Genomic DNA, 19803 nt, shown 5'->3' with positions numbered 1-19803 from the left:
AATGTGCTGTAGCCTCGGCACAAGACTTCAGGCTTTCTTAAGGATTGCTGATTAAAATGACAATTAAAACAACCACCAGAAAACAAGAAATCAACAAAGTAACAGTAGAGCCATAGCTACTGACACAAACTCTCACACCAAGCTGCCTCTGTCCTTCCAGAAGCCGACTGGAGAGACACCACAAGTACTTGACTCACACTGGGTGGCCCGGGGGTTTTATTCTAAACACTGATCTCAGCTCTAATCATGAATTTGATCTCTGACAGGACAGAATTTTTTCTCCAAAGTTCAATTTGACATTGTCAGTATTTGCTAGGGAAAAATACCTGTATATGTCACATTTATTTTAGCAAATGAGGTGTGGTTAAAAAGTAGAAAGAATACTGATAAGTACAAAATAATACTTTAATAATACATGAACACAAACATGAAACAATATAAACAGATTAAAATTTTTGATATGATACTACAAACTTGATTTTGATCATACCCAACTACTAAAATTCTATGCAAACCATGAACATGGCATGCCATGAGGAACCACTGCTTTTTCAAGAAAAGGCGTTTCTCAGCCCACACTCAAAAGCACACAAAAAGGAAATCAGAAATAAAAGGGATTTAAAAAAAATAACTTAGGCAGACACAAATAAAACCACCCCACTAATGTGTGAATGATGACGTTTTTATGATATTAATTACACTTAAGTATTAAAAAATGCCAGTGATCTCACAGTTTACAATATCCACATCTTCAAACCTGTGGGATGAGGGGCACAGTGTGGCCTGGACGTTCACACCCACCGCATCTCCTCATGCAGTTACCTGAAAACCAAAACCTCAGTTAGGACTTGTGGGCTTAATGGGTCTGTTGTTATAAAATGTGATATAATTCTAGAGAAGTTTGGGGTTAAAAGTATATTTGATATCAAAATTTCAGCACTGTTGCCTATAAGAACCAAATTGTATTTACATCAAACAGAATCTTTTGAAAAATTAAAGATTATTTGTAAGCTCTTTCCATTTATTTATTTGTCTGTTTACAGTATTGGGAATTGAACCCAGAGGTGCTTTCCCAGTGAGCTACAACCCCAGTCCTGTTAATTTGGAGGCAGAGTTCCAATAAATTGCTGAGAATCTCACTAAGTTGCTGAGGCTGGCCTCAAACTTTCAATCCTCCTGCCTCAGCCTCTGAAGCCACTGGAATTACAGGCATGGCAGCTCTTTCCTTTTCATTCAATGCCAAGTAAATGCTTTAATCTTCACAGCATGAAAAGCAAGATTGTTGTACTGAATTGGAGCAGGCAAACACAATCTAGGTCAGTGACATCACTGGGAACCTTTGACTAAAAGGTCACATCCCTGAGAAGAGCACACTGGGGGCACTCATCTCTGCCAGTGTTTCAACTTCACGGAGCATTGATCTATTTGGGTCTGGAGAACAGTGCCAAGCCCTTAGGGGACAGGGGACCTTGAAGATGTGAGCCAATCACAGCAAGAACTGTATCACCTCCTCGTCTTGAAGAAGGACGGTGCCTCCTTCACTCTGCAAAAGCCTTCCAGACCATATCTTGCTGACCACCTGGAGGATGCCCGCCTTTGCCATGCCCTGGGTTCCCCCATCTTGTTCTGATGGGGCTGACAAAGCCCTGTGATCAGCAGAAGTGGGTGATGGCTCAAAGTCAGGCTATTTACTAAAAACATGTCTGTTTTTTCAAAACCCATACTACATCTAAGCATTCTGACAGACTTAAAAGTCAAGCCAGGAGACTCGCAGGTGCAAACAATACAAAGTAATGAGAGGGCACTCTGCCCATGGCTTCACCTTCTGCCTTGGTATGCCGTCAGCTCTTCTTGAAGGATGGATGCTCTCTTTTGTAGAAAGTTAACCTAGAAAAGACACCTTCTATGAGAAAAGGTGACTACGGCTCAAATGTCAATATTGCACATAGAACACGGTAGGATTTTATCTAGATTCAGACAACTTCTTAGATAAAGCTCAGGATTTGTTGAATGTCAGTGATGTGTTTTTTAACATTTGGTCACATTTCATCCCTACTGAAAATGCACTAGATAGAATAAAGTCACACTCCATTCTGCAGAGCCAATTTATCTGGCCCCCATCCTATCTTTGTGGCCTCATCTGCCCGAAAGCCCTTGCCACCACTGTCACCTCACACACGTCTCCCATACTCCTGCCCTTTGGCATGGGCAATTTTCTCTCTATGGAATGCTTGGCTGACTGTCTCCTATTCATCCTCTATGGCTCATGTCACCTTCCTACGGAATGCTGCCATGATTCCTTCCCCGGCTGCCCGTGGGGGCCTCGCCCTGGGCCACGGCAGCGGCTCCCTCTTCTCCACTGCTGGATTCTATCCCTGGCGCCTCTCCTCCCATCCTGCCCAGTGGCCGTTGGTTTTCAGGTCTCTTCCCCAAACCTGAGGGCTTGCTGGGACAGGAGGACTCCTTCCAGTCTCTGTACCCCAGTCTTTTCCAGGGCTGGGCAGGTGGCTGTTATTCACTAGCTGTTTAATGAATGAATGAGTGAGTGAAAAGAAAATTACTGCTTTCTGGAAACCTCAATCCATCCTGGGAATTCCCTGAGGTTGGAGAGACAGTATTTTGCAGTGGAAAGAGCCTGAGCTTTGCCTGGAATTAGGCCAACTTGGGTTCAATTCTTGGCTTGGCTTCTAAGGCTCTAGGAAAGTCACTTCAGCTTTTGAAGCCTCATCTGTGAAATGGGGCTAATGCCTGCTACTTCCCAAGGTCTGATGATGATGCAGAGTGATTAGTACAAAATGTCCAATGCAGAGCTTGTGGCAGGCATGGCCCCACTTTTGCAGGGATGTGAGACAGAAGAAACTAGGATTCCAGCATGTTCTCTTAAACCGACTTTATGATGTATTTGATTATTTGGAAGCATAAATTTCTATACGATTAAAGATACCTGTAACAAGCATAAGTTAAAAGCACCTTATACACTCAAATAAAAACAATTTATTCTATGGCCTGATGTAATCAAGAGATCAAATTTGGGGCTGGGGTTGTGGCTCAGTGGCAGAGTGCTTGCCTAGCAGGTGTGAAGCACTGGGTTCGATTCTCAGTACCATGTATCAATAAATAAAATAAATGTCCATTGACAACTAAAAATGTATGTATATATAAAAAAAGAGTTGTCATTTGATCTGATCGGAATTGTTTACTCTTGCCTCTTTGGTCTGAGCTGTAGCCATGGCAACGGCTGATTCTGAAGCGCAGCTATGCAAGAGTATAACTGGCAGAACCAAAAATGTGCTTGAGAGAGAGGAAAGTACAGCTTCCAAATGGGTGCCTAGCACAGTGGTCCCTTGAGTTTGCTTATCTGTACTGTCACCCTATTTTGATTTTATCAAATGACTCAAAGAACAATTAATTTTTGCACAGATGCAAGAATTACATTGATTCAACTCTCCTCCCCTGTGCAGCACTACAATCGGAATTCTAACAATTTAAAAAAAATACAGGCACCTGTGCTTTCAAACTAAATTTGCTCACTCTATGGCCTGTGACTCCATGCAGCTGCCAATTCTGAGCCCCCAGTGCAGCTGGCAACACTCTTTCTGGGTCAACATCCAGTTTTAAGAGGCTGAAGTAGGTTTTATTACAGTGAATGATATGGATGATAACAGAAGCCCTGCAGGTGGATATCAGATTCCCCCCCAGCTCCCTTCAACACCTCCAGGGGCCAGGGGTGGGGAGAAACAACCCAACCTTCCTCCAAGGGCTCAGGTTCTTCCTTGCTGACCCTATGGTAGCTCCCTAGAAGTCAACAGGTGAGTCACACCAGGAGAGCTTTCCACGTAAATAAAGATTGCTTAACTCTGTGCTGACCTTTCTTCCAGCACTTAGTTTTATATGCTGGAGTGACACAGCACAACTTCTTGGTAGCCAATGGCAATAAGTAGCAGAAGGACCAACAGAATGAAGATTTCATTTTCAGATAAGAGGCTTTTTACTGAGGGGAATATAACAGGGACAGCTAAAATTTGCTACATGTTTCATCTTACACATTATAAATATAGCTAATGTGAACTGTATCAAACCATATCATTTATTTGTAAATAAATTTATTGAGCACCTGCTATGTGCCAGGCAGAGTTCTTGGCCTAGAGAGTGCAGGCATACCTCACTCATGGATCCTTTCTAGGAAAACACACATCTTAAAACTATTAAAAATGTGAGTAGGTGAACTCTTTCTCATGTTAGAAGTAAAAACTCATTAGGCCAGCAATACATAAAACATTCAAAAAATATGGAAGTATATAGTCTACTTAGAAATAAGTATCCAAAGTCAAATCAGTTTTACCTTTCACATTATATTTTATGAACTATACCAACAACCATGTATTTCAACAAGAAATATTGAATCTAACAGTTTGAATACCTTGTCATTATTTTGTCTTGCACTGAAAATACATCTTATTTTAAACAACCATATAAAATACACCAGAATAAACACGCTTCCGACTTAATGATGCTTCCTTCTCTGCCCCTTAGTTCAGTGAGGAATCAGTAATGTGCTAACTGGTGGCAACTTGGACCAGTTACTGCAAATAAAAGGATGAAGTTGTACTGGGATGTGGATGGCAAATGACCCAAGCTCCATGACTGAACTTTTCAATTTCAAGGGGACTTGTAAGAAAACCTTATGGAGACAATGAGTTCCTGTTTTGTTTTGTTATTGGTGCTGGGGATTGAACCCAGGGATGCTTTACCACAGAGTTACATCCTTAGCCCTTTTTATTTTTTATTTTGAGACAGGGTCTTGCTAAGCTGCTTAGGTCTTCGATAAGTTGCTGAGGCTGGCCTTGAACTTGTGATCCTCCTGCCTCAAGCTCCCAAACTGCTGGGATTACAGATATATGCCACCATGTCTGGCTTGAAACAATGAGTTCTTAAAGTAGTAAGAAAAATAATTTAAAACAAGACAAAAACAATCATCCTGGATGCTGGACTCCTCAGGACATAATGTTGATTTCAGAATCAAGTTTATTTTCAAGTTTCTTTCCAGGATATACATATCACCTAAATCCTTGGGAAAAGTCTCAGTTCTTGCCATTACCTGTGATTTTAGGGAGGAAATGGTGTCTTCAAGTTCTTGTCTTAGAGATGCTGGCATCAACCCTTTGAATTTTGTTTCATATTCTTGCCGTATGTAAGTTATCTAAAATGGAAAAAAAGAAAGTTATCTTTTTTTTAAACCACAGACATGACTGTTTTGATTTTAAGACGTGCCAGAATGATATCTATTTATCACAAAGATAAGTCTGCTTATCAGACAATAAAGCTGAAATGAGAGGAGAGTTACACAAATGGAAAAGCTATCCAGCTTGACCTTGCGACTCTGGGAGAGATGGGCCCTACAACAACACTTTTATCTCTTTAAAACCCTTGTTAACATAATTTGCAGCATCTTATAAGTAAATCATTTGTTTTCTCCTCTCTACTCACAAGGCCCACCCCTGCGCTAATGCTGCAGCCCACCCTTGATCAGGATGTGGATGATGATCACACTAAACTGTGACTTGAGGACAACTCATGGCATGTCTTTGGTTTGATTAAAGCCTTGGCAGGTATCTGGGAAACCTGTATGATTCATATGATTATAAAGGTATGAAGGATGGAGAATCTGCAAGCTGTGTCTCAAAGCCTCCTCAACACAGGTGGACAGCAGTAGTAGTCCTGGATATGGGGAGCTCCCTGGCTCTCCACTTTCTTCTGCCTCCAGAACATAATCAGGCCTATGCCCAGCCAGCTGATGATCATTGAGCTGGTCAAGAAACGTGGGTGGCTTATCCCATGCACTTCTCTAAAAGCTGAGGAGGTGAGGGTGGTGAAAATAAACTGCTGGAAGGTACGTCCAGGCAGGATGAAGGTGAGTGTGGATGCCACACAAATGTGAAAGGCACATGGTATTGCCTTTCCACAGCTGAGTTTGCATTTTTCTTCCTCCTAATCTGAGATGTGCTAGAATTTATTACTTTTAAAATCTGTTGCAAGTGCTGCGTCAATTTAAAGCTAACTTGCAGTGTATCACAGAAATGGCTCATCAGACACACCTGGAAATAAGGAAATACACTATGAAAATGTGTATGCCTGAGTTCATCCACACAAGGCTATGGATTTGCTAAGGTAATGTAAAATTATTAATCTTTAAGTCCCCAAATTTTTTATGCTAAAAAACTGAGGAAGAAATTTATTCTAGTAATTCATTACTTACTAATATTCTGTGGCAATTTTTGATTTTTGGCAAGACACTTTTTTGAGATAAGCTATAATTTTGTGATTTATATCTAAAGGAAAAAGAAAGTAACGAAAATGATCTCTTCTCACTATGTAAAGACTTTGCTGATCAACTATTTGTTGTTTGTCACATGTGATTTTTCTTACCTTCTTGCACTTATTTTCAATAGCTATATCTGTTAACCAACTCAAATGAAAGGTAAAAAGAAAGCAACACATATACTGTGTAACACAGCCTTTAGGGCGACATTTACAGAGACTCTCTCTCTCTCTCTTTTTGGTACTAGAGATTGAACTCAGGGGCATTTGACCACTGAGCCACATCCCCAGTCCTATTTTGTATTTAATTTAGAGACTTATTTAGAGACTGAGTTGCTCATCACCTTGCTTTTGTTGAGGCTGGCTCTGAACTTCAGATCCTCCTGCCTCATCCTTCTGAGTCACTGGGATTATAGGCGTGTGCTACGGCACCAGCTAGCTCCTGCTCTTTTAAAAAGGACTAATGCTATTATTATTAGAAAGGACTATTTCTTGTATCCTTATCTGTAGGAATTTCTGCTGTCTGTCTGCTTGCAAGACAACTTGGCTGGGTATAAAAATGCTTCAATCTTATTCTTTTCTCTCAGAACTTTGGAAATATTTCTCTCCTCAGTCTGAGGTGAAGCTAATTTTTTCCATGTTGAATTTGAGTTTCTTTCTTTGCTAGGATGAAAGAAATTCATCCTATGATGAACTGATTTTTCCCCCTCAATTTAGTAACTTCACTGGGAAATGTTTTGGTATTAATTATTCTATATCAGTTTTCCTGAGATATTGTGTGTGCCCTATTTTTAAATTCAATTCTTTGAACAGAAGTTATAAGAATTGTTTATGTTCTATTTTTAAAAATATTTTTTAATTGTAGATGGACACAATACCTTTATTATATTTATTTATTAATGTTGTGCTGAGGATCTAACCCAGTGCTTCACACATGGCAGATGAGTACACTACTGAGCCACGACCCCAGTCCCTATATTCTATTTTTTTAATCTACAGTTTTAGTTTTCAGGTATGCAGATTTTGCATATGTTGACTATTCTTTAACTATATCCCATAATTACAATTTTCTCTGTGATTACTTTGCTTTCTTATTTTATATCTATTTTATATTTTCACTTCATTTTGCATGATTTCCTCCAGCTGGATTCCATATTTCCTTGGATGTTTTCAGATATGATTTTTCTGTTTTAGTTTCTTCTAATATGATCTAAATCATCTCTGTAATCTTTTGATTTTGTTTACCATTTTTCCTAAGCTCTGAGAGATCATTTTTGAACTGATTGTTGAGTTAGTTTCATCTTTTAACAGACAGCTCTTCTTTTTTCTTCTTTTTCTCCCCCTTCCATTTTGAGAGAGAGAGAGAGAGAGAGAGAGAGAGAGAGAGAGAGAGAGAGAGAGAGAGAGAGAGGTGTTTTGTAAATGCTTTGACACTGTGAAGAGCTGTTTGTTACACAGAACTGTAATCTCTTACCCGTTTCTTAAGTAGTTTTCTATTTGATATATGCTCTTTACTTGCTGCTTGCTTACATTCCTTATTTCTTTGTCTTTTAATCTAGCAAAGACTTTATGCTAGTTCCCTTTTCTTTAAAAAAAAAAAAAAATTACACTTCATTTTTGAATGGAACCAGCTATTTGCTCAGTGTTGAGGTGGGGGGAGTAAACCGGCTTTAGCCACAGCTATGGTTTGGTTTTGTTGTCTTCAATACTTGAACCAAATCTATCATTTAATTTGCTCTGGGGGCCCATCTACCTCCATTTCCAAGTACTTTAGAGGTCACGGCCAAGTGTGCGAAGCTCCCTGGCTCATGCTCACGGTTTCTCCTGACGCTCTCCCTGACCTACCCCCACTCCTCACACCTGCTGTTCTCCCTCTATGGAAGGATAGGCAATGAGAGTAGAAGACAGTGTGTGACAACGTTGCTCTCGATCATCACCATCCCTTGCGTCACTTTTTAAATTTAGTCTGCTACATCTTCTGACTTTTACTGAGGACCCATCTATTTCTTCTTCCTCTTACTTTATTCTTTGTTTTTATAATTTCGGTGAATTTGAGTAAACTTAAAATGAGCCCTTGGAAAATGTGAAATTACCTCACCTATGAGGGAGACTTTCAGTCAGGAAAATATTAGTATACTGAATTCCTAAGTCCAAATCCTGAATCTAAAAATCACCATATCAAACATAATCTGTTACTTGACTAAAGTCATGGAAAACCTTAACCAACCTGTTTTTATTATATTTATGAGATTACAAATGTTTATTGAGTACTTTCTATGCCAGATATAATGCTAAATGTTTTATATGGATTTAATCCTTCTGATGATAAAATGAGGTAAGCACAAAGAGGTAAGCCAGGATTTGAACTCAGGCAGTCTCCTTCTCTTCCTTCTCCTCCTTCTTCTTTGTTTGGCATGAGAAACTGAATCCAGGGGTACTTTATCACTGAGCTATGTCCCCAGCCATTTTATTTCTTTCTTTTTTTTTATTTTGAGAAAGAATCTTGCTTAAGTTGCTTAGGGTCTTGCTAAGTTGCCGAGTCTGGCCTTGAACTTGCAATCCTGCCTCAGCCTCCTGAGTCCCTGGGATTATAGGTGTGTGTCAGTTCCTGGTACTTTCTGATTCTTTAAGCATGCATTCTTATCCACTATGTTCTATAATTTCTCTACTAATCCTTCCAAGTGCTAAAATGTCTCTTCCACACCAAAAGAAAAGAATGTCACAGACATAGCTGGTTTCAGGACAATCTGGTCTTACAACAGACTGAGAGAAGCAAGATGAAGTGGAATTGATCTAAGCAAAGGGTTTGATGGACATACAATTTCTTTGACTAAAGGAAGGGGACTGAGTTTTTACAGATATTTCTATTTTATACTTCAACATTAAATTTTATTAGCATATAGAATGCTATTATACCAGTGAGTGATGTTCAGCAAACAGAGAAGTATTCAAAGGCTGTTTTGGCTTAGAGACTCTGGAATTTCCAGAATTATTGTGGTTCATTTCCATCCCACTCACCACTTCCACTACCCTTAAAAGGCACTGTGTGTCTCCTCTTCCACATTCTCCAGCCACATCACACCAAGCTGGACATCAACACCCTCTCTTTTCCCTTTCTCCATCATGGGAACTTCTCTGCCCACTTTACTCCATCTTAGTTCCTTAAAGCAAAGTCAAATTAGGAAACCTGAACATCATAACAATGACATTTCTGCAGTGTAATAAAGTTCTGGAAGCTGAGTGGAAATGGGGAACCATGTGACCAAAGATAACTGTGCCCCACACTCCCTGCAGCAGACTGCCTGTCCTTTCCAAAAAGGCACAGCACTGGCGGTGTTTAACTTTTGAAATGGACTATGAAGACTGAGGCATCCCTAACTTGAACTATATTGGAAAAGAAAAACTTATGTGTAATCAGACAAATACTCATTTACATAAATTAGAGACTACAAAGTGTACAGAATGTGCAGTTGACTTGAGCCAAGAGGGTCCCTAGAAATAATGAGTGTTTGATTACACATAAGTTTTACATGTTAAAAATATGGAAGGGAGAACTAAAGCATATTTTATGATATTTTTATTTGGAAAACACTATTGATTCATCATGCCAATAGGTCGAAACTATGTCAAAACATGAAACTTTCTTTTATATAATATAAAAAGTCAGAGGGAAGTGTGTGGCTTTGTATAAACCACTTAGGGTCAGTGGCTCAAACATGTCATTATTACAAGTTCCAATGCACTGAACACTGAACACTTTCAAAGGGCTGGGAAAAGGGGAGACCAGTTATTGAGTCCTCACTGATCCGTCCTGTGGTTGTTGTTTACATATGTCTGCATGGTCATTCATTATTGTGTTCTATGTAAGGTTCAGGAAAACCAGTAGGCCTGATGTTACTTTTCCAAGTCCAACAAGCACCTGGGGGTCAGTTTGGTAAAGAGAAAACTGAGTAAGAATTCTATCATGTTATCTTTTAATCTCTCTCCACTTTGCCACTGGTATCATCTTAGTCCAGATACCCTCATCTTGTGCCTGGATGACTGCAGTACTGGTAAGTTAGTTTTGTTTTTTCAATTAATTTGTTTCACTTTTAAAATCAAGGTTAAGCCAGTGTGCTTGGGCAAGCCTGTAATCCCAGCAACTCAGAGGCTGAGGCAGGTAGCAAGTTCAACGCCAACCTCAGCAACTTAGCAAGACCCTGTCTCAATAAAAAAGTGGGGGCGGGGTGGGGAATGTGGCTCAGTGGTTACGAGCCCCTGGGTTCCATCCCCAGTACAGCCCCCCGACTCTGGTGAGCCCAGAGCTGCCTCGCTACCTGAGCATGGGACATGCTTTCCTTCAATTGATTCGCCAGATGCCTGGGTTTTTTCTCACCACAGGGCTCTCTCATCCTCCCTGATTCTTCTTTCTTGTCTCATGGGGTTTTGCCACTCTGTCCATCTGGACCTCTGGATACTGGAGGCTCCTGTTCTGGGATGAAGTCAGGGAGGCTGCAGATCCAGGTATCCAGCCGAGGGAGATTCTCCAGGCCCCAGTGAGCAGGCTAGGCCTGGGGCACTGCCTGCCACCTTCTGTCAGCCATAGTCCTGAGTGTAGTCGGCAACAGCTTTCATCAGCAAGATGGGGTTTTCAAGCTGCCACCCAGGCTCCTGTCACATTCCTGGCTAGAGGCACTGAGCATTTTGGGTCTCTGTTATCCTCCAGGGCTTTCCTTTCAGCTGCCCCTCTGCCTGCTCGGGGCTCAGGACCACGGGCCTGGAGCTTGGCTCTCCTCTCTACTCTGAGGCTCTGTTCTGTTTCTAGGCCACAGCTGTTCAATATGCTCTGAGGCCACCTTTTCATGTTCTTTTCATATTTGATCATATGTTGATATTCTGAACAGGGAGGATGCCTTATAATATGGCTTCACAAAGCATCTTGCACCAAAGGACAGACTATAATCTTTTACTTTAGGATTGTAAATGTGGGGCAAAGAGCCCAGACATGGAACTGAATGCCTGGAACTGGAGCCATACGTGCCTCTAAACTATGTGCCCTGGGAAGGTTAACTTCTCTGCATCTCAGTTTCCTTGTCAGGGAAATGGGAATTATAGCTTCTGCAGGCCATTTTGAGGATTAGATAATTTGAGACATGTATGACTTTTTACAAGAGTTGAATATAGTAAATGAATAAATGTTAGTTGTCATTACCATCACTTAATGGAGATTTTTATATTTAATTGTGTTATTATCTGTATATTATGATTATGTACATTTAATTTAGCCATTCTTGTACCATTAGGCTTTTTGTACTATTTCTAATTATTTGCATCAATATAAATCCTTACTGCATATTATTTGCATATATTCATGATTAATTTGAGTACTCCATTTAAATCTCTTTTTGTGTTTTTCAGTATCTGCTGATTGAGAAAGTATATAATAACAAAAACCTTATATGAATCCAGAATCAGTTTTAAATGAATTTGTATTTACAAATTAGAAAAAAAATCTACTGTACATACATTTAAAAAGCAGTAGAACCTATTTATCCAAACTGTTTACAATGGCTGGTCCATGTCTTAGTTTGAGCTGCTATAATAAATACCATCGACTCAGCCCAGTGCGATGGGGTATACCTGTGATTTCAGCAACTTGGGAGGCTGAGGCAGGAGGATCACAAGTTCACAGCCAGCCTCAGCAACTTAGAAATTCTCTGACTCAAAATAAAAAGGAATAGGAATGGAGCTCAGTGGGTAAGTGCCCTGGGTACAATCCTCAGCACCAAAACCAAAAACAAATATGTAGAGTGGGTGGATGCTGCTTAAGGAACATTTATTTCACACAATTCAGAAGGCTGAAAGTATAGGATCGGGGTGCTCGTGTGGTCAGGTGGTTGGCAAGGGCTCTCTTCCTAGTTCTGTCTCCATATGGCCTTCCCTGGGGACAAGCACACAGTGAGCACTGAGCTTTCCCTCTTCCTGTATGGCCACTTGTCCAACTATGAGGGTCTCGCCTCCATGACTTGTCTAGACCCGACTACCTCTCAAAGTCCCCCCCTCGAATCCCATCAGGGTGGGAACTAGGCCTCAGGTGTAGATGTGGGGTGGGTTATCAGCATGCAGTCCACAGAGGTCTGCAAGTGGAGTTTTACAGATCCTTGCCAGCAACTCTGCCCACGGTTGGAGAACCATGACTCCATGCTTCGTGAATTGATGTAAGGAAGGATCTCAAAACCTTCTCCAATTTCTGGATCTCTCTACCAATTAGAAATACGTAGGAAGGTCAGGGGGCTTAACAGATGCTTCTCCGCACCGTGGGTTAGTTTATTTGGGGCCTGTCTGCTATCTGTCCTTCTGACACCTCATTTAGCTGAATTACAGAGCAAAGGGAGTTTGACAGGTGGTACACCAAGGAACAGGAGGAGGAGGAGAGGGAGGACAAGAGGGAACTTTGGGGCATATGTAGTGTACTCTGAAGTGGGGCATGGGTGGGCATGCGGTAGGTGGTCTGGAGTAACAGAGAGCATCAGAAAGACATTGGGCTTCCAATAGGTTGTGAAGGGCAGGTAAGGGGTGGACAGGAGGAGGGCCCTGGAAGTAGGGGCTTTTTGGAGGGGGGTGTTAGGTATAATATAAACTGAAATGTGAAGGAAGTTTCTGAGGGATCAGCCTTTGTGTAGCAAAAAGTTTTTGCTTTGGCACTTTAGGGGAGTGAGTACATAGAACTTATATGTCTTATTTTCTGGTCTGAAGAAGAAAGGTGAAAGATACAATAGTAAAAGATGATGCCAAATTAAAAAAAAAAAAAGCTATAGTACAGCTGAGAAAAAAAAATGCACTACCTTCTAAGAAATGTCATCTTATTGGGGTGAAGGTTCTGTGTTGCCACAGCAACTGCCAAGGAAGATCCACTGTAAGAAGGGTGCTCTGCAGCATTGCTTGTGGAGATGGAACCTCAAAAATACAGTGAAAATAGAAGTAACCATAATTTTCTTAAAATCTTAAAATATTCATATCCCTTTCTTCAAAATAGTTTCATTTTCTCTAACTGGTGCCCTCCCCATTAAGCACACAGCTCAGTGGGAGTCCTCCTGTTCCTGCGGGGGGTGGGGGGGCAGTTTCCACTGCAGGGAGCGAAGCCTGCTACTGAAGAGGTCTGCAACCCCAAGGCAAGGGGGTGGCTGGCCAGCAAAGCAGCTGCGGCTGCTATGGTTTGAGGGTGGCATGGACTAGTTTCTAGGAAGGGTATGAGGTTACATTTTCAGGAAAAGGAACAGTGTTCTGGTTCTGTGGAGGAATGATGGCTACAGAAAAAGAGAAGGATTTGAAAGAATGAGAGGAGGGTTTGAAGCAAGCACTTTAATTAGGTTTAGAAGCTCCAAATCCAGCTTCAGGTAGTTCAAAAAAATTCCCTGACACCAAAAAGAAGCAAAGGTTTGATAAGTCTACTTATAAGAATTCACACATATAGGCCAGGCATGGTGATGCCCGCCTGTAATCCCAGCTGCTCGGGAGACTGAGGCAGGAGGGAAGCAAGTTCAAAACCAGCCTCAGCAACTTAGTGGGGCTCTAAGCAACTTAGGGAGACCCTGTCTCAAAATAAAAAATACAAAGGGCTGGGGATGTGGCTTTAATTCCCAGTACCAAAAAACAAACACAAACAAAACCAAAAACAACAACCCCCTCACCAAACAAAAAATGTGGAAAATGGGGAAGACACTCAATAACAGAAAATTATCAATAAACTGCTCAAATCTGTTCATGAATCAAAGACTCAAATACTTAATAATATTAAGGCTATGACATGAAATAAACAGTTGAATATTAAAGTCTTGGGCAACATTTTGCATATAAACTGTATTCCTTATTTCTTGATGGAGAGGCAAAAGCCAAAACCACATTATAAAACTCTATACTATAAATAAACATGGCCTTAGAAGGTGCTCCCTTAGCATTAACAAGACATATGTAGTGGATAATCCATTCACCAGGATTCATTCGGCTTTCAACCTGGCATTCATAAACCTGGAATCCACCCTTCCTCCACTCTTCACCCCACCCTAGGTCAGGGCTGGAGTCTGTGACAGGGGCCTATGTTAATCATCACACCACAGCCGGAAGCCATGGTTGTTTAGGGCCTAAGTACATGATTCAAGTCCAAGTGACCAGAGTGGCTGATTGTCAAGAGACACAGGTTCTTTCTCACCCACTTGACTCCTACCCCAGGGATGCCATTCTGGAATTGTCACAGTCATCTTGTTACCACGGAGTGAGAACTGGACTCAGAACAGGACCAATCCAGGGAAGAAGAATTGAGAACCAGAGAGAGAAAGAAATCAGGCCCTTTATCAAAATACACCTGCAATGAGCCATATCCTGAGATTTTTCAGTTTGGGTTGGATTTTGTGTCACATGTGACCAACACAATATGAATTGAAACAATAAGCAAAACATTAAAACTTGCATTCATGTGTATGGCAACCATTAGACCACTGTTCAGCAAACTGCAGCCTGCTGGGCAAATCTGGCTGACTACCTCTTTTTGTTAATAAAGTTTTACTGTCATACAGTTGTGCTCATTCATCTATGGCTGCTTTCTCGTGACAATGGCAGAGCTGTGTAGTCACAACAGAGGGCCTGTGGCTTGCAAACCCTCAAACACTTGCTACTTGGCCCTTTAAAGAAACATGGCAGGGGCTGGGTTTGTGGCTCTGTGGTAGAGCACTTGTCTAGCATGTGTGAGGCACTGGATTCGATCCTCAGCACCACATAAAAATAAATAACTAAATAAAGTAAAAACAACAACAACAAAAACATGGCAGCTCCTGTGCAGGATTGTGAGCTCCACAGGGCAGTGACAGTACCCGTTTTGCTGGCTGCTGCAGCCCCGGCACTTAGCCTGGAGCTGGGCATATGGCAGCAGCTCAATGCATATTCAACTGAAGAATGAATGAATCCAAACCTCAGAGCTCACAACCATTGGTGTTAAGTCCGTCTTTATCTCAAAATGACAGGATCTTCAGAAACTCTAGAGTAAATTAATCACCAAAGCTTTCCCTAAATACAAAGAGCAGATTCTGTCATCATGGTATTGCAGTTCTTAATCAGCACCGTGGCTATTAATAAGTAGGCCAGCTTCAAAGCTGAGAAAGTCGGAGGCAAACACCAGGCCTACAGTGCTGCTGAGATCAAAAGGGATCTTAGAGATTCACCCCAAGGACTGAGGTTTGTTTCATCCATGCTGTTTCCTTTTCCACACTTCTTCTCCTTTACTCACTCTAAGACTTTCTATGGGGCTGTGATCATAAATGACTCAGGCCTCTCTTTCTTCTGAGATTAAATTCCGGCTCCTTTCTGGCTAGAATGATACTCTTTGCCTGATTTCTAATTTTTCCTTCCTAATGTTTTTTTCTTAGCTTAGGTTGACACCTACAGTGAACATTCCCCTCCAAGAAGGACTGATACAGGTCTTGAAGAACTGGGTGCCCTACAGTGGTTTCCAAGGTATGGAGGAGAAGGCCTGGGTGTGGACCATGAGGGAGGTGAAAAATAGGGAGCTTCGAAGAGCCAAGCCTGTCTGAGTTAGATAGAAGCACCTTCTCTATTTCACAAGGCACTTCTCTGAAAGGGTTTGGAGAAAATAAAACCTGGGGGAGGGACAGGTGATTCTCACTTCTGTTTTCAGGGCTTGACCTTTCTCTTAAGAGTGACTAGTCCTTTTTGGTTGGGGCTAGACTTCATGAAAAGATAATTTCCATCAATGGAGAGCCAAAACCCCAACCAAGAAGTTGGGGAGGAAGATTCCTAAGATTTAAAGACCCAAGAAGATTTACAGAGTGAGGCTGATCCTCAGCAAGACTGAAGGGATTTGGGGGTTCCTCAGATATTTACTCTTGGTACACTGAAGAAAGGCTGGACCAGCTGGCACACAGTAAATGTGCAACAAATATCGTTTTAACAAGTAAATGACTGAACACAATTGTGGTTGAAGAATAGGTGGGACCTTGAAATAATGGAAGGCAATAAAGGCCATGCTAATAAGTTTAGATTTAATGTAGCAGAAACTAGGAAAAGCAAAGAAAAACCCACATTGATAATCACCCAATATATGCCAGATACTGTATCAAGCACTTACCATAGAGTCTTTCACATATTGTGAAGATTCTATTTAATCCTTACATAAAATCTGGGGGATAGATGTTAACACACCCAATCCACAGAGGAGGAAACCAGCTCACAGTAACTGCTAGAACCAGGATCAAACCTGACATCTAATCCTCTATTGTTCTCACTTACTCTGTGGGGCGGGGGGGGGGGGGGGGGGGGGAGAGGAAAAGATCAACCTGGAAATGTGGAGGAGAAGTCTCAGGAGATGGGATAGCCGGGCATCCTGGGGGCAGCTGGGAGCTGCTGGAGAGTCAGGTGTGTGAGGAGCTCTCAGTGGAAGGTGCTGCCCATGGGAAAGTCACATGAGAGAAGCCGAAAATTAGCTGGCTTGAAGAACAGAAGTAAGGGATGCTGAAGAGAAGCATTTTTACCTTCAGCCATGAGCCTAGAAGAAGGGTGAGGTTACTACAGAGGCGGTGGTTAGAGAGGGTTGGTCTGGGTGTGGTAGGAGAGAAGATATGCTTTGAGTTTGCAAAACTTAGTTTGGGGCACCAGGGAGACACCTGTGTGCAGGAGTGGGGCTCATGAGAAAGCCAGGGGCAGAGACCTGAGAACTGTGGGCCAGCAGAGGAAGTGGAAGCCCTTGGGGAGGGAAGAGCTCTCAGGAGGGGGAAGGAGAGGATGGGGATGTTCCCTGAACAATGACTCATCCATAAAGGACTCTCACATCGAAGATGGAGAAGGAAGTGGAAGTAGGAAAGACCAGGAATGGCCTGGGAAGGGAGATGAGTCTAGAGAGGTGGATGGTGTTGGGTCTCACAAAGGAAGAGAGCAGATGGATGTGGGATGGTACAGAGAGGCCAAGGGAGTGAAGCCTGAAGAGCAGATGATTTCTATCATTTGCCTCAATTATCATCACCATAGAGGAAACAGAGTATTCTAGATAGCATATTAATCCTAAAAGATTTGGGAAATCAGCAATGTTGCAATAAAGAGAGATTAAAATGGAATTAATTTGTTGATAGTTGTTTCCTATTTTAAAGCAAAAATTACAATAAAAGGTCCAAATCTAACCTTCAGTCAATTATCACTCAAAATATCTAATTTAGTCAGAGATTTTTGACCTGATTTGAGGGCACTTTCAAAAAAGGCAAGCTATGACTGCTCCTTCTCTTCTGCACATTTAAACTCTTGACAATTATAAATAAGTTAAACCTCTCCCTCAAAGTGCCAATTATCTCCTTATGTTTGAGAGGGCATGTCTTGCCAGATATGGTATTCTACACAGAACACAAACAGGAATACAAAGGCAGTGGCTGTCCCACCGCACACCCAGGATTCACTTAGGCAGCTCCAATTAACACTAATGAGGATTTTGTGCATGAATCCCCTTACTTCCTAACGAATGGGGACAGAGACCCCACAACCTCATGGCAGAAAATTTCAAAACAACATTGTAAACAGTCACTGACTAAATTCATGAGCTGTTCACCTTTATACAACAGAGAGGAAAGGGATTTCCATTCAATTAAAAGTTAGGGAGTGTGACTTTATCAAAGATTTCATTTGAGATTTCTAAAAGAAAAAAAAAAGCCCACACTTTTTACACAAGAGGTAAAAAAGAGCCACATAAATATAAAACTAACCTGCACTATGCTAAAGCAGGGAATGGGTGAGATCATCTCTAAGTAAGATAACATGCAGCTGATGAGACTCGACTTGAACATGGAAGAATGAGCAGGGGTTTCTAGGTGCATGAGAGGGAGAAGAGATTGCTGGCAGAGGGGAGAGCAGGAGCATGAAGGTGAGTGTGTACGCACACTGAGGGACCGTCATGTGGCTGGACTTGGTTAGGAGTCATGGGTGGGCAGGGGGGAGTGAGGCAGGCAGTGAAGATGCAGTTTAGGGTTCGCAGGTCAGACCAAGGTATTCAGGATTTATTCTGAAGACACTGGAGGAATTCAAGGTTTCTGATTGGAGACTAATACATCTCCATTACCATTACAGGAAGAGATGCATTATGTAGCTGTCCGTCTTCTAGGTTCTTTAACTGATCTCCATATAGTCCTCTATTTTTCTGAAATGCAGATCTGACCAGTGTTCCCTGGGTTCTTTTACCTCCTTCACACAGGTCATCTAAGCCATCTCATAATGACCTCAGCCTCACTTTCCAGGACCCTGTGGTGCTCCAGCAACAACCTAGCATTTCTGCCACAAGTCTTGTACCGTGTCTCGACCCATGCCTTGCACATATTATTCTGTGCTCCTTCTATGCATTTCCTTCCTCCCAATGGAGACTACTCTCCATTCTCACATAGAACATTCTCCAAGACACCTTCCCTGGCCTCATCAAGGTAACCATTCCCTGTACTAAGACTCCAGGTATTTCGTGCATCTACTGTTGTTACTGTGATGATGATAACTGGTGCTTACTAAGTGTTCTCTATGTATCAAGCACCATATTGCACCCTTTTGCATATATTTTATTTCATGAATCTTCCCACAAATCTTTGATAGTATTTTATAGCTATTTACACAAAAAGAAACAGGCTTGGGCTGGGGTTGTGGCTCAGTGGAAGAACACTTGCCTAGCACAAGTAAGACAGTGGGTTCGATCCTCAGCACCACATAAAAATAAATAAATAAAGGTATTGTGTCCATCTACAGCTAAATATATATATATATATATATATATATATATATATATATATATATATATATTTTTTTTTTTTTTTTTAAAGAAAAAACAGGGGGCTGGGATTGTGGCTCAGCAGTAGAGCGCTCGCCTAGCACGGGCGGGACCCGGGTTCGATCCTCAGCACCACATTAAAAAATAAAGGCATTGTGTTGTGTCCATCTACACCTAAAAAATAAATATTAAAAAAAAAGAAAGAAAAAACAGGCTTGCAGAAGTTACTGTCTAACCCATAGTCATACAGCTATTTAGTACGTGACCCAGGACCTGTATCTAAGCCTTCCTTACCCTAAAGCCTCTGTTTTTACTTCATTATCACATAATATTATAATTACTGATTTGCATACTGTTTTCTCTTAGTAGACTGTGTGTTCCCTGAGGGTAAGTTCTGTGTTTTGTTGAAGATCAATGCTATTTAAGAAGTAAATAAGATTAAATCATTATTTCTTTTGAAGTCTGAAAACAGTATATGGATGGTTTTTGCCAGGATGAGGCATTTTGCCTTATGCAGGCCAGAGAGTATGCGAAACCAATGCGCTGTACCATGTATTTCTGGGCTTCCTTAAGCACCTGCTCTGGGTGACGTGGAGAAATGGCAGCCAGCTAGTAGCTCATTTTCCATCTTTTAAAAGAGGTTGGGGTCTACAATTTTTTTTTAATTTTTTAACACATCAGATAAACTGGTAACGAATACTAACTGG

At 41.4% G+C, this 19803-nt stretch overlaps 1 protein-coding gene across 5 annotated transcripts in view; it reads right to left on the bottom strand.

The window, feature by feature from the left end:
- Nucleotides 1–387: 387 nt before the first annotated feature.
- Cep112 (centrosomal protein 112) overlaps nucleotides 388–19803 on the bottom strand; it is a 466461-nt gene continuing 447045 nt past the window's right edge. For 3 of the 5 annotated variants that reach the window (XM_071603145.1, XM_071603146.1, XM_071603147.1), the window contains 3 exons: nucleotides 5099–5200; nucleotides 1823–1887; nucleotides 388–822 (listed from right to left, as the gene is read on the bottom strand). In XM_071603145.1, coding sequence (XP_071459246.1) covers nucleotides 819–822; nucleotides 1823–1887; nucleotides 5099–5200 — 171 coding nt within the window. In that variant the 3' untranslated portion in view covers nucleotides 388–818. Of the gene's footprint in view, nucleotides 823–1818; nucleotides 1888–5098; nucleotides 5201–19803 lie in introns of those variants that run through there. The other 2 variants (XM_027946274.2, XM_071603144.1) reach the window with 1 other exon arrangement.

Source organism: Marmota flaviventris, chromosome 17 (genome assembly GCF_047511675.1).
Source record: "Marmota flaviventris isolate mMarFla1 chromosome 17, mMarFla1.hap1, whole genome shotgun sequence".
Lineage (NCBI taxonomy): Eukaryota > Metazoa > Chordata > Mammalia > Rodentia > Sciuridae > Marmota > Marmota flaviventris.
The sequence above is the reverse complement of the archived record's forward strand: the minus strand, read 5'-3'. Positions and strand labels throughout refer to the sequence as shown.